Source organism: Pseudoliparis swirei, chromosome 9 (assembly GCF_029220125.1).
Source record: "Pseudoliparis swirei isolate HS2019 ecotype Mariana Trench chromosome 9, NWPU_hadal_v1, whole genome shotgun sequence".
NCBI classification, from domain to species: Eukaryota; Metazoa; Chordata; class Actinopteri; order Perciformes; family Liparidae; genus Pseudoliparis; species Pseudoliparis swirei.
The window spans coordinates 26,799,737-26,811,882 of record NC_079396.1 but is presented as its reverse complement, the minus strand read 5'-3'; the positions used below and the strand labels follow the sequence as shown (position 1 = coordinate 26,811,882).

At 46.3% G+C, this 12,146-nt stretch overlaps 2 protein-coding genes across 2 annotated transcripts in view; both read right to left on the bottom strand.

Annotated features, from left to right (window-relative positions):
* Positions 1 to 2,226: 2,226 nt before the first annotated feature.
* csf1b (colony stimulating factor 1b (macrophage)) lies at positions 2,227 to 9,679 on the bottom strand. Its single transcript, XM_056423294.1, has 7 exons — positions 9,399 to 9,679; positions 7,225 to 7,338; positions 7,060 to 7,122; positions 6,772 to 6,942; positions 6,328 to 6,532; positions 6,106 to 6,242; positions 2,227 to 2,743 (listed from the first exon to the last, which is right to left on the bottom strand). Exons 1-7 carry the CDS (start codon positions 9,423 to 9,425, stop codon positions 2,696 to 2,698), a joined length of 765 nt encoding a protein of 254 aa, XP_056279269.1. The 5' UTR covers positions 9,426 to 9,679; the 3' UTR covers positions 2,227 to 2,695.
* Positions 9,680 to 10,558: 879 nt separating this feature from the next.
* The window catches only part of ren (renin), a 5,371-nt gene continuing 3,783 nt past the window's right edge, over positions 10,559 to 12,146 (bottom strand). Inside the window, exons 7-9 of the mRNA XM_056423281.1 lie at positions 12,016 to 12,146; positions 11,788 to 11,886; positions 10,559 to 10,982 (exon numbers count right to left, since the gene is read on the bottom strand). The exon at positions 12,016 to 12,146 is cut by the window's right edge and continues 11 nt beyond it. Coding sequence (XP_056279256.1) covers positions 10,821 to 10,982; positions 11,788 to 11,886; positions 12,016 to 12,146 — 392 coding nt within the window. The 3' untranslated portion in view covers positions 10,559 to 10,820. The remainder of the gene's footprint in view (positions 10,983 to 11,787; positions 11,887 to 12,015) is intronic.

The window sequence follows — 12,146 nt, the reverse complement described above, 5'->3', positions numbered from 1 at the left end:
TCCAGAGAGAAGTCCTTAAAAATCAAAACACAGACCACAGTTATTTGAAGTTAATTTGAACAATGATCTCTCGGCTGCATCTGTTTTTTTAGTCGAACCATTCATGGGTCCTCGTTGGCATCATCTGCTGTTTCTTTGTGCTTTTCTGTATGCGTTGTTACCGCTTTGTTGGTATCTTAATAAAAGTCAAGTCTGCACGCCATGAGAGACAGTTAATTATATCACGCACACTGGAGACAATTATTTCCAAAATATCCTTTGGTCCAAAAAACATCACATCGATTGCATCTTCTTCACATCGAGCCCAGATGAACTCGATCAACCCTGCATTGATTTATCAGAATCGTTCTTAGCTGACCGGTGGTCTGTTGTATCAAGTGTTATTTAATGTTTAATAAAACTACATAAAAACAGCTGAGGCTGGTGAGACAAGTATACTGGAAATAAACTACACCACATTTATAAACTAGTGTTTGGAACAGTTTTGAGGTACTTGTAATTCAGTTGAGTATTTCCATGCACCAGAACCAGGACCAGAACCTGAACCAGAACCCTGCTCCTGCCCCTCTGCGGTGTCTCGTGACACCCTTCAACAACCCTCTGCGGATCATCATGACGGACGACTATGACGTCACGAGTCAGGTGCTCGGCACGGGGATCAACGGCGCTGGAGGCGCTGCACCGAGGGACCGGGCCGAGGCCCGCCCTGAAGGTAACCTGCTTTAATGTGAAGGGGGGGGGGGGGGGGGCTATTTAATACAAATATTAAGTCTTGTGTCTAACCCCGTTATAATGTAGAGAGCAGACGCTCAGAAAACTAAAAACTGGTTTGAATGTGAACTCTTTGACGTCTTTCTGCCTCTCCATGTCTCGTTTTGCTCGGAGGCAGCGGCGTGAAGAAAGTATATTGTGCTTTGGTTTGGCGTCAAGGTCACTGCAAGGTCACATCCAAGGTCACTGCAAGGTCACATCCAAGGTCACTGCAAGGTCACATCCAAGGTCACTGCAAGGTCACATCCAAGGTTACTGCAAGGTCACATCCAAGGTCACTGCAAGGTCACATCCAAGGTCATGCCTGTGTCTAAAAGTAACCGAGAGGCCCGAAATGGCTGAGGGATTATGTCGTGTTAGGGTCACGCTGACAGCTCACACCCACTGGAGGTATTTTGAGACGGATAGATAAGGTGGAGGAACTCCCAACGTACCGATCCTTCCCCGGACCTTTTGTTTGTGTCCTTTAAAGACGGGACACTGTACCTTTAAGGAAAACCCACTTATTACTCATGCATCCCATTTAAATCCCCTGAAGGCACCGCCCTGTTAGGTGGAGTCCCCGGTGAAGCAGATGGAGATACTCCTGTTCTGGTTCTTCAGTAAATCCTCATCTCCCTCTCAGATTCTCACACCGACGTCTTTGAGCTCTCATGAAAAGGCGAGAGCATAACATCCCACACACACACACACACACATACACGCACTGTGCAAAAATAACAAACAAAAGAAGCCCCCAGCACACATGCACACACACACACATGCACACATACACATGCATACACACACACATGCACACACGCATACACACACATGCACATGTGCAGACACGCACACATGCACACACGCACACACAAGCACACACACACGCACTGACATATGCATACACACACACACATGCATACACGCTCACATGCACACACACACTCACACATGCACACATGGGATTCTTCTGAGGTGATTAATGGATGTGGTCTTTGATGCACTTTGATGAACGGTCCAACTCTGCTCAGACGTTATGCAATTGATTATTACCCCCCCCCCCCCCCAGCTGTGACACAAAGCTGGTGATATCAATGGCCAAACAAGTGTGTGTGTGTGTGTGTGTGTGGGGGAGTTGTTTGTGCATGGTTTATGAGTTGAATGTTGAAGAACAGAACTTCCCGCTGCCGACCCGTCTTCAGGCTCGTTCCCACGTTCTTCCCGACAGCTCCGGCTGTGATTCCCGCGGCCGCGGCGACGCTTCCCCCCCGACGAGGGCGTGGATCTTATCGGGATAGAATCTCCACCGCCGGGCCAGTAAAAACAGCCCGGCCTGTTGTTTCATACCTCATCGGCAGAAACAATGGCGTTCTGTTATGTTCGGGCGTGACCTTTTGTTTCGGTGGCCCCGCCCCCTTTGGGTCCTTCACGGTTCTCTGTGATGCCGAAAGCACTGGAGGAGAGATTTACATCTTCTTTTTTTTGGATGTAAGCTTTATTATCAATACACTGGTTGAATAGTTGAGTCAAACGAATAAATAACTTGTGGAAATGTTTTTGGCAAACAAACAAACAGACAAACAGACACAAATAAACAGACAAACAAACAGTCAAACAAACAAACAGACAAACAAACAAACAAACAAACACACAATGGGTTAAGTGGCAGCGGTTCAACATATAATATATAATTAGTGTAAAAAAAAAGATATCTGTAATACAGCACAATATACATACCATATTATTTAAAATAAGGCCCCTTATTTACTCTCAGGCAAAAAGCAGAGCTTCTGATTAAAAGGGTAAACAACAACAACGACGCCGATGGGGGCGCTTGTGGCGCGATGGCGTGCAGCTCGTTGGTGGTCTCTGGCCCCGAGAGGCCGGAACACAGAGTATGAAAGATGGCCGCTGGCGTGAACGGCGGTGCGACGCCGTGACATCACTGCGGCTCCGCCTCCTGCCTGTTGGTTCGCCGGCGTTGAGTCGTCTGTGAGGGAGAAACTGCGTGAGACGCAGCGCGGCCGGCGGGACAACACGCCACTCGGACTTTAAGAAGATATTTTAGCGGATGAAGAGCTAAGAGTCGGGTTTTTTGCGATCACATTTTGTATTGGTTTTCGAGATATGCACAAGAAAAGATGTACACGCTGTACGTAAAGACACTCATAAAATAAAGAATATATATATATATATACATATGTAGAAATATATATATATATACACAATATATATATTAATAGGGCTGTCAGCGTTAACGCGTTAATCTATGCGATTAATTTGGCCGCGTTAACGCACTAAAATATTTTAACGCAATTAACGCAACTTTGTTTACTTCCGGTGTTCGTTGAAGTTTTTACACTCAAACCGAGTGTCAAACCGCGGCAGTACGGTTTAACACTGTGTAGCAGGACCGACGCCGCTACCCGTGGGTTTCCCCCACCCGCACCAAGGACCAGCCAGGCAGCAAGAGGTTTTGTTGGAGAACATATTTATTCCGGCAACCATCACACACCGAGCAGACCACAACACTATGCCTCTGCTCACTCCTCCTCTCCCTCCAGCTCTGCTGCCCTTTTATACAAGCAGCATCGGCTGCTGACTGATTGCCACTCAGCAATTATTTATCTGCGAAAATAAGGAGCAGAAATCAGTTTAACTCGTGGATGAATCAGTCGTGTTTCCTCCTGCTCCTCCTTCCTCCCGTCTCCCCCTCTGATACACAGAGGAACGGAGGGGCGACGTGTCGGGGGACGCGGCGCGGAAAGAACTCGTCACACGAAACCTTCACCGTGATTGGTCAATCCGTTTGTCCGTCAACATTTTGCGATAAAAACAACCAATGAACACTCAGTAAATCACAAAGGACCTCCCACCACACAGGTGAGGCTCATTAGCAGCCTGTCAGTCAGAGAGCAGAGAACACGGCGCGAGGACAACTGAGCCTCATTGTAGAGAGATGAGATTGTTCTGGAATGTTTGATGTAGAACACGTGGGGGTGTGTCATATGCAAACGCCTTTAAAAGATGAATTTACATTTTTTTGTAAAATGTATAAAATGCCCCCAGCCTCCAGAGGTTGAACAGGACATATTTGAATGTCAGTCAGTTATCAAGGCCACTGGTTCTGCTGTTCAGTGGTAAAGATAACAGGACCAATGGGGTCTCAATATACTTCTTTTTTTTTACTAATCTGGATGTTTCACTGAAGAAACAATTTATCATCCACGATATTAAATACCTCGCTGGCACTTTATAGGTAGAAGCCTCTTTGAAAACACAGCTCTGTGTGAAGTTTTGTCTTTAAAAAGAAGAAAAACAACTTTTAATCGCGATTAATGAATTTCAAAATGTGCGATTAATTAGTTAATTTTTTTAAATCGATTGACAGCCCTAATATTTACACATATATAAATATATACACAATATATATACATATATAAATACATACACAATATATATACATACTGTATATATATGGAGAAATATATGTATATAGACAATATATATATATATACTGTATTGTGTATATATATACACACAATATATATATATAAATATATACACAATATATATACATATATATATACATATAAATATTTCTAAATATATATATACATATTTATAAATATATATATATATATGTAGAAATATATATATATACACATATATATATACAATATATATATATATATATACAGTACATATATACATATACATATATATATAAATATAAATATATATATATACATACATACGGGTAGACATGCAAAAACCTTCACACATATTAACATATATATGCACATGCTGAATCTGTTTGTTTGAGCCACCGAGAACTTTTAGGACGTTCGAGCCTTCTGGTGGCCAAAAGAGTTGGATCGAAACACGGCAACAAAATCTGCAATAAACTTTGCAAAACATTCTCTTAAATTATGTTTCCTGATTCCTGATTCTGGGCACGGGAGCCGTTTACTAACGACCTCACGTTGGACTTTTGCAATGTTCTTTTGTCACGTGGCTGCATTAGTTTACTTTAATATTGTTCTATCTAACTCAGGGGTCCCCAAACTAGTGAGAAGTGAGAGTGTGCTCACCTGTGAGCGCGCATCACTCAGCCGTGATGCGCGCGCCGCTCGCCGTGAGCGCTACGCGTGCAGACAGCATTTGACGGAGCGGAGCAGCGCGTGCGCTCTGATCGCTCTTTTAATGAAGTATCGATACTAGAAATATGCTAAATCACATCGTTTTTAACGTTCGGGTACTTTGTTAGTATCGCTACACCGTGCAGCGGGACAGCAGCAGATGTAGCGGACTAACATTCAAGCTAACCTAACTTCCCAAACGCTGTGGACATCTGAACGCTGATTGGCCGAGACGCGACACGTCCATCAAAGATGTTTTATTGCGAAGAGCACCACTTCACATTTTCTCCGCGTCTCACTGCAATTTCAACGGCAGCGGGCCACGTGAAAAAAATAATAAATCGGAACGCGTCTCTGGTATTGTTCAGGGGGCCGGTCCAAAAACACTTTGTCAAATTATATTCGAGGTGTGTCGACAGCACGCGATGTTATTGACTTTTAACCTTGCTAGCGTGACGTTAGCTAACCAGAACCGTGTCCGAGGGCCGCCCTATTCGCTGGAGCAGGGAACAACATTCCCATCGCACGAGAACTTTAAAAGGTGGTACTGATTGTTTTATTGGAGTTACCAGCTAACGGAGTGAATGCAGTGTGGGACAAATGGTTCTGGCCTCCATCGTCAGACGTTAACCCTTACTTATGGGCTTCTGACGTCATTTATTTAAGTGGTTTAAAACTTGTTCAAGCCTTTATTTCTTTCTTTTGCCGCCTGTATATCACTTTAAATGACTCCTGTGAATCATAAGGTGCCAGATAAAAAAGCTAACTTGCATAAGCAGTAAATTGCAGGTTTGTTTTAGGGATCTCACTTCCCAGAAATCAAATATCGGTAATTCATTATTTCCTGTGAAAGTCGCCGCAGACACCCGGTTGCGTGACCCAGCGCTCTGCTAGGTGGGGGTTGTAGGCGTCTTTCGCCATTGTGTTGTCGTGGTTACGTTAGCCGGTTGAACAGATCCGCTCCGATTTGTTATTATCTTAAATGATAGATGAATTGGACAATCAGCACTCAGAGTGTTTTGTGCTGTAAAAATAGTCCTTCTGCTTTCCCCAGGCAAGTCCAATCCGTATTTCCTTGAGTTCAGTATTTACCCGACGAGGGGTGGCGGTGGGGGGGTCACCGAGGGCACAGGCCCGGCTAACGAGGCCCGCTCGGGTGCAACGCGACCGGAACTCTGCGGTTCACGCGCGACGTAGAAATAAATCGTACCTTTTGCGTGACGAGGCAGTAGAGGGTGAGTACGAGTAGCAGTCCTCCGCCGACGGAGACCAGGATCAGGCCGAGGAGGTACACGTCTCGGACCGGTCTCCTATCCGAGGCCTTCGCCGAACTCCTACCGAAGCCGTCTGCGGAGAAGGACAGCGACGCTGTGATCTCAGAGGCCTTTCCCAAAACGTCTGCACACACACACACACACACACACACACACACCTGTGAAGTGCGGCGTGGGCGACTCCGTGTACAGCTCCGCGGTGGTGGAGCCGAACGTTTCCGCGTACTCGTCCTGGCACCTCCAGTCCACCGGCGCGGCGCTCGTCGTCACCAGCTCCCAGTAGACGGACAGCGCCTCCGACGCCATCTGCAGCGCCTCCACGGTGGAGCCCCGGCAGACGAGCTCGAAGCTCTCCGGCTTGTCCTGCGGGAAGATCCGCAGAAACACACTCGAGGTCTTCTCTTCGCGAGGAGAGTGGCGGTCGGTCTAACGCCGCCGCGTTCACGGCAAAAGAGCTGCGTGAACGTCGGCGGCTTTTTTTCCGCTTCGTTCGCGCCTCAGAGGGGGCGGGGCTTATCTCAGTGACTTTACTCCGTGGAAACCGGTTATCATTTCCCGACTCACGCGAAACAAATTCTCGAAGGGGGTCGACGGGCACTCACCTCCACCTCCTCGTCGATCTGAGGCACGCACTTCTGGGAGTAGATGTTGAGGACGAGCGCTCGCAGGGACTGGACGTAGCCGTCGTTGACCGACCCCCGGCTGTATTTGAAGTGGGTTGTGAGCAGCTCCAGGATCCAGGGTAGGGCCGCTTTCACAAAGCAACACTTGCTCTGTGTGTGTGGGGGGAGGAGGGGGGGGGGGATGAGAACGTAGAGGGTCGTAAACGTGAAAAAAGCGCAACGGCGCCAATGGAAAGTTGGAAGTCGGACAAACCAGAGCGACCTTACCAAACTTCTCCGCTCTATGAAGGTGTAGGTTATCGTGCACCCGCTCCTCAACTGGTTATCCATCTGCAGAGATAACAATGGGGGGGGGGGGGTTGAGTAGAGTTTCACCCCCCCGGGCATTTAAAGTTTTACTGGTGCTTCCAACGAGACGTTCTCAACACCTACCAGATGCCGGAGGGTCAGCAGGTGCTCCCTGGTGACGGAGTGTCGGCACGGCCCGGGCACCTCGGCCATCGTCAAGGGGAAGCTCAGCAACACCAGCACACACAGACACTTCACCTGCAACCGGCACAACCGGGCGTTACACCTCCGCTCGCCCTCCTCACGTCTGAGGGTGTGTGTGTGTGTGTGTGTTTTACTTTCTTTCTTTTCTTTTTACTTGGCTGGAAATCCAAATATTACAGATTTCGCCGATGACGTCGCGCAGTGGGGGGTCCTATACAAGCCTCCCCTGAAGAAAAGGACCGCTGACCTCCAGTGACGGATTTTACACAGTGCTGTCGCGTCCAACGCTTTTATTTCAGTCATTAATCCCGCTGTCCTGAGCCAGTGCCCCTTCTGTGACCTCCGGGAGACTATTTACCATGTTTTTAATGAGTGTAAGAGACTTTTGAGTTTCTTCGCTCTTTTAACATTGGTTTTTAGTCTTTTTAATGTGGTTTTTACAGAGAAGGTTTTTATCATGGGAGCTGCCTACAAAAAAACAGAAAAAGAAAAGTGGCAGCTCCTAAACTTTCTATCAGGCGAATCCAAAATGGCCATTTACTTAACGAGAAAGTCCCGGGTGGAAAACAGAGAGGGGCAGGAGGCCAGGGCAGTGTGGCTCTGCAACATCAGACCCAGACTCTGGCTGGAGTTCAGGTTTTATAAACACATTGGAGACCTGGATGCTTTTAAACAACGCTGGTGTTTTAAAGGTATTGTGTGTTCTGTGGTGGAGGAGGAGCTGGTGTTTGCACCACTTTTTATTCGGTAAAACATGTTTTATTTGTTTCAATGTTTTTTTGTTTGCTTTTATTTTAAACAACCTGATTTTTTAAAACACTTTACCCTCTCTGTCTCTGTTTCCATTTTCTCTCCCTCCTTTTTGACTGTTTTCTTAATGTCCTCTTAAATGATTTGCTACGAGGAGAGAGAGAGGAGAGAGAGAGAGAGAGAGGAGAGAGAGAGAGAGAGAGGAGAGAGAGGAGAGAGTTCGAGAGAGGAGAGAAAGAGGGGAGAGAGAGGAGAGAGAGGAGAGAGAGAGGAGAGAGAGGGAGGAGAGAGAGAGAGGAGAGAGAGGAGAGAGGAGAGAGAGAGAGAGAGGAGAGAGAGGAGAGAGAGAGGAGAGAGAGAGGAGAGAGAGAGAGAGAGAGAGAGAGAGAGAGGAGAGAGAGAGAGAGAGAGAGAGGAGAGAGAGAGAGGAGAGAGAAGAGAGAGAGAGGAGAGAGAGAGGAGAGAGAGGAGAGCCGGTTCAAGACAAACCCGAACTGGAATGTCCTCCCGGGTGAGTGCCAGAACACTTCACCAGCTTTGTGCATAAATAAAAAGCGGGTTGCGGCGCGCGATGAGAGTAAAGCTTCAGTTTCGGTTTCCTCCTTCCCACCCTCGGCCAATAATTGCGTGTGTTGAGAAAAAGTTTCGGGTTTCGTTTGTTTTTGGTGCCGCGGACGACGCAGTGACCTCGGAGGAACCGAAGCGTCATCCGTTACACTGAAGAAGAGAAAAAGCGAAGGGGAGCGGCGAATGGGATCCAGATGGACTTTTAATCCTTCCGTCGAAAAGTGGCGCTCGGCGACGGGGACGGGGGCGTTGTGGCTTCTGCAGGAGGAACTGGAAGGTATCCTCTTGTTTCTAACCCCCCCTGACCCCCTGACCCCCTGACCCCCCATCATTGACCCCGGTGACCTCTGCCACCAACAGAAAGCAATAGAATCGTGATTGAAGTCTGCAGCCTGTGGACGCGCCGCCCTCACGTGGGTCTGTCACGCGAAGCTGCACACGGTTTAAATAAAGCTTGTTGACTACGGCCGGAGACCCCCGGAGGTCTGAGAGAAGAGAGAGCGCAGAAACCTGTTCCCGCGTTCCTGCGAAGCAAATTAGAGACAATAACCTGACCTTTAAGAACAAGGCGAAAAGAACAGAGCCGAGGCCTCGAGCTCCTCGTGACGGATGATAATCACATCCATGTCATCGAATACAAATATTAATGCGATTGCGATGCAGAGGGGAGCACATGACGCGAAGGCCAGCTGTCACGTGACCCGCTCCCCCTCCACGAGAGGCAACAACAGCAATTAAACTTCCAACGACTGACGTGTGTGGAGGTGCAGAGGAGGGTCGTGAAGGTGCTCACTCACCTGAGCCGGGCTCTGGATCCGGGTCATCTGGGCCGCGCGAGACTGGGGAGAAGCCCGCAGCGCGCTGTCACACACATCGGAGCGCAGCGTCCAGAGGGAGACTCGGTCGGCTCCGGGTCTGGTAGTGAGTCCGAGATGATGCTCGGCCGGCCGGCCGACACACAAACACCCCCACACACACACACACACACACACACACACAAACACACACACGCACACACGCACACAGACAGGCGACCCCCGGTTCCTCTGAGCACACACACCTCCCACCTCAAGGACGGCGCTCCTGCACGCGCATTGACAGGGTTGTGTTTGATTTTTTACTTTTTGTTCCACCAGGGGGAGGAGGAGGAGGAGGAGGAGGAGGAGGTGGAAGGAGAATAGGACAAATACAGCGCGTGCTGATAAACATCTGTTCTGGTTTTAGAAACTCTATCCCGTGGAGTTTTTAAAAGTTATTTAACACACATATATTTTGGAAATGGGAGTGGGGGGGGGGGGGGGGTAACTGACAGCCGCAGTGACAAGTTTACTTAGCTCATGGGGTCTATTTTTTTGTTTTTTTAAAAATACTGACGTCTTCGTTAATGGAATAATCGGCCGCAGATGGCAACATAAAAAAATGTGGGAAGTCACAGAGAGAGAGAGAGAGAGAGAGAGGGAGAGAAAACACCCACGTTGGTGGTTTTGATATCCTTTCTCTTTTAAATGAGCCCACGTCGGGGATAGTCCGTTCCGCGGAGGGATCCTGGATCCACGTGTGTGGGTGATGAGGTTTTCTGTGTCAGGGATAGTTTGACCTTTTGGGAATTCTCCTTATAAATGTATTTATTTAAAAATACATACATTGATATTTATAAATAAATATATATATATTAAAAAATATATACATTTATATTTATATCTATAAATATCTGTATATATACAGATATTTATAAATATATTGATATTTATAAATATATATATAACAATATTAATGTATTTATGAATATATATATTTTTATAAATATATTTATAAATATATCATTTGTTCTTGTTTGTTATATCGTCTGTTGTGCACATGAAGATAAACGTGTTTATCATCATCGGCTTGTTGTGCATAATATGAATCTCCCACATACAATGACTCATCTGTTTCTACTTCCTCAGGAACAATGTCATGAAGTCAGAGTGAAGCCCATAAACACGTTTATTCTGGTACAACACACACACTCACAAACACACAAACACACACACAAACACACACTCAAACACACATACACTCACATGTTTATAAATATTAATCATACAAAAAGGTGAGAGGGTGTTCAGTGCAAAATATCAGAAAGCAGGATTTGCAAAAAAAGTGTGTATGGTGATGATCTTTAATGTGCCCTAGAGAGAGAGAGAGAGAGAGAGAGAGAGAGAGAGAGAGACTTCCGGTCAGACCGCCGTGGCGAAGCCGATCCGGTTGCTGTGCCGGTCGAACTCGGTGTAGTAGCGGGCGATGAAGTTGGCCCCCAGGATCCAGACCGGACCCGTGGGGGGGGGCACGTCCAGACCCCGGAAGGTCACGGTGCACACGGCCCCCTCCACCTGCGTCTGCTGCACTCAAAAAAACGATTCAAGCCCTTCTTAGAGGTGACACATTAAAATATTGTTTGATACATTTAAATAAATCAATTACAAAACGAAGATATTTATTTTGAATGGGTGTAACACAAAATGTATGAATACTTTCATTTATTAGATTTATTTAGGTTACACTCACAAAAACGATTCAAGCCCTTCTTCGAGGTGACACATTTAAATATTGTTTGATACATTTAAATCAATCAATTACAAAAATAGATATTTATATTTAATGGGTGGAACACAAAATGTATGAATTCTTTCATTTATTAGATTTATTTAGGTTAGATGGTGTGCATATCAACTCAAAATAAATGTGTTTCATTGAGGACTACCCTTTGCGCATGCGCCAGCTGAAAATCAGTTGTTTACAAGGTGAAGACACTTTCAGGGCTGTACGGTGGTGTAGTGGCTAGCACCATCACCTCAAAACCAAAGGTCTGTGGGTTCAAATCCCAGTTGGGGCTTTTCTTCTGTGTGGAGTTTGCATATTTTCTTAGTTAGTTAGTTTATATTTTGAGTTGGACAAACACAAATTAATTTAATTTAATGAATATCGTTATTTTATTTTAGATGTATTTGATACAAATGAGTTGGACTAACTTAATTACATTGTATTGCACTGATGTGCTAAATTTGAGTTGGAGTTGCATATAATTATTGGATGGAAAACCTGCCAACAATTTAATTGAGTTCATCCAATGAGTCATTTCTTTGAGTGTGGGGACGCGGAGTCTGAAGCGCCATCAGAGGTGTCCCCCCCCCCCCCCGTGCTTACCCTCAGGATGTAGTCCTCGTGGGTGAGGGAGTACTCTTGGCCCCCCAGGTGGAAGGTGACGCTGGGCAGCGCCTGGACCGAGTCACAGTCGACCTTATACTGAACGACATCATCATTCATTATATATTTTTATATTTCTATATATCTAATTTATTTGTTGTTGTTGTTGCAGTTAAACAATATTCGCATGTGTAATAAAAAAATAAAAACATATATATATATATTCACTCCGCTCTCATCCAGCTGCGCTCCGATGGTTTTCATCAGCGCCGACACGGAGGAGGCGGGGCCTGTGATGTAGGAGGAGCCTGTGTCAATCACAGCCGTGCAGCCCTCAGCACAGAAATGCATCTCCATCC

Bases quoted from the DNA above. Each gene is read 5' to 3' on its own strand.
- csf1b (XM_056423294.1), bottom strand. From the start codon at position 9,425: ATGACCCGGATCCAGAGCCCGGCTCAG. The intron at 6,533-6,771 runs GTGAGTGCCCGT...ATCTTCCCGCAG, and splicing joins AGATCGACGAGGAGGTGGAG to GACAAGCCGGAGAGCTTCGA. The intron at 2,744-6,105 runs GTACGATTTATT...TCTCCCTCACAG, and splicing joins ACTGCCTCGTCACGCAAAAG to ACGACTCAACGCCGGCGAAC.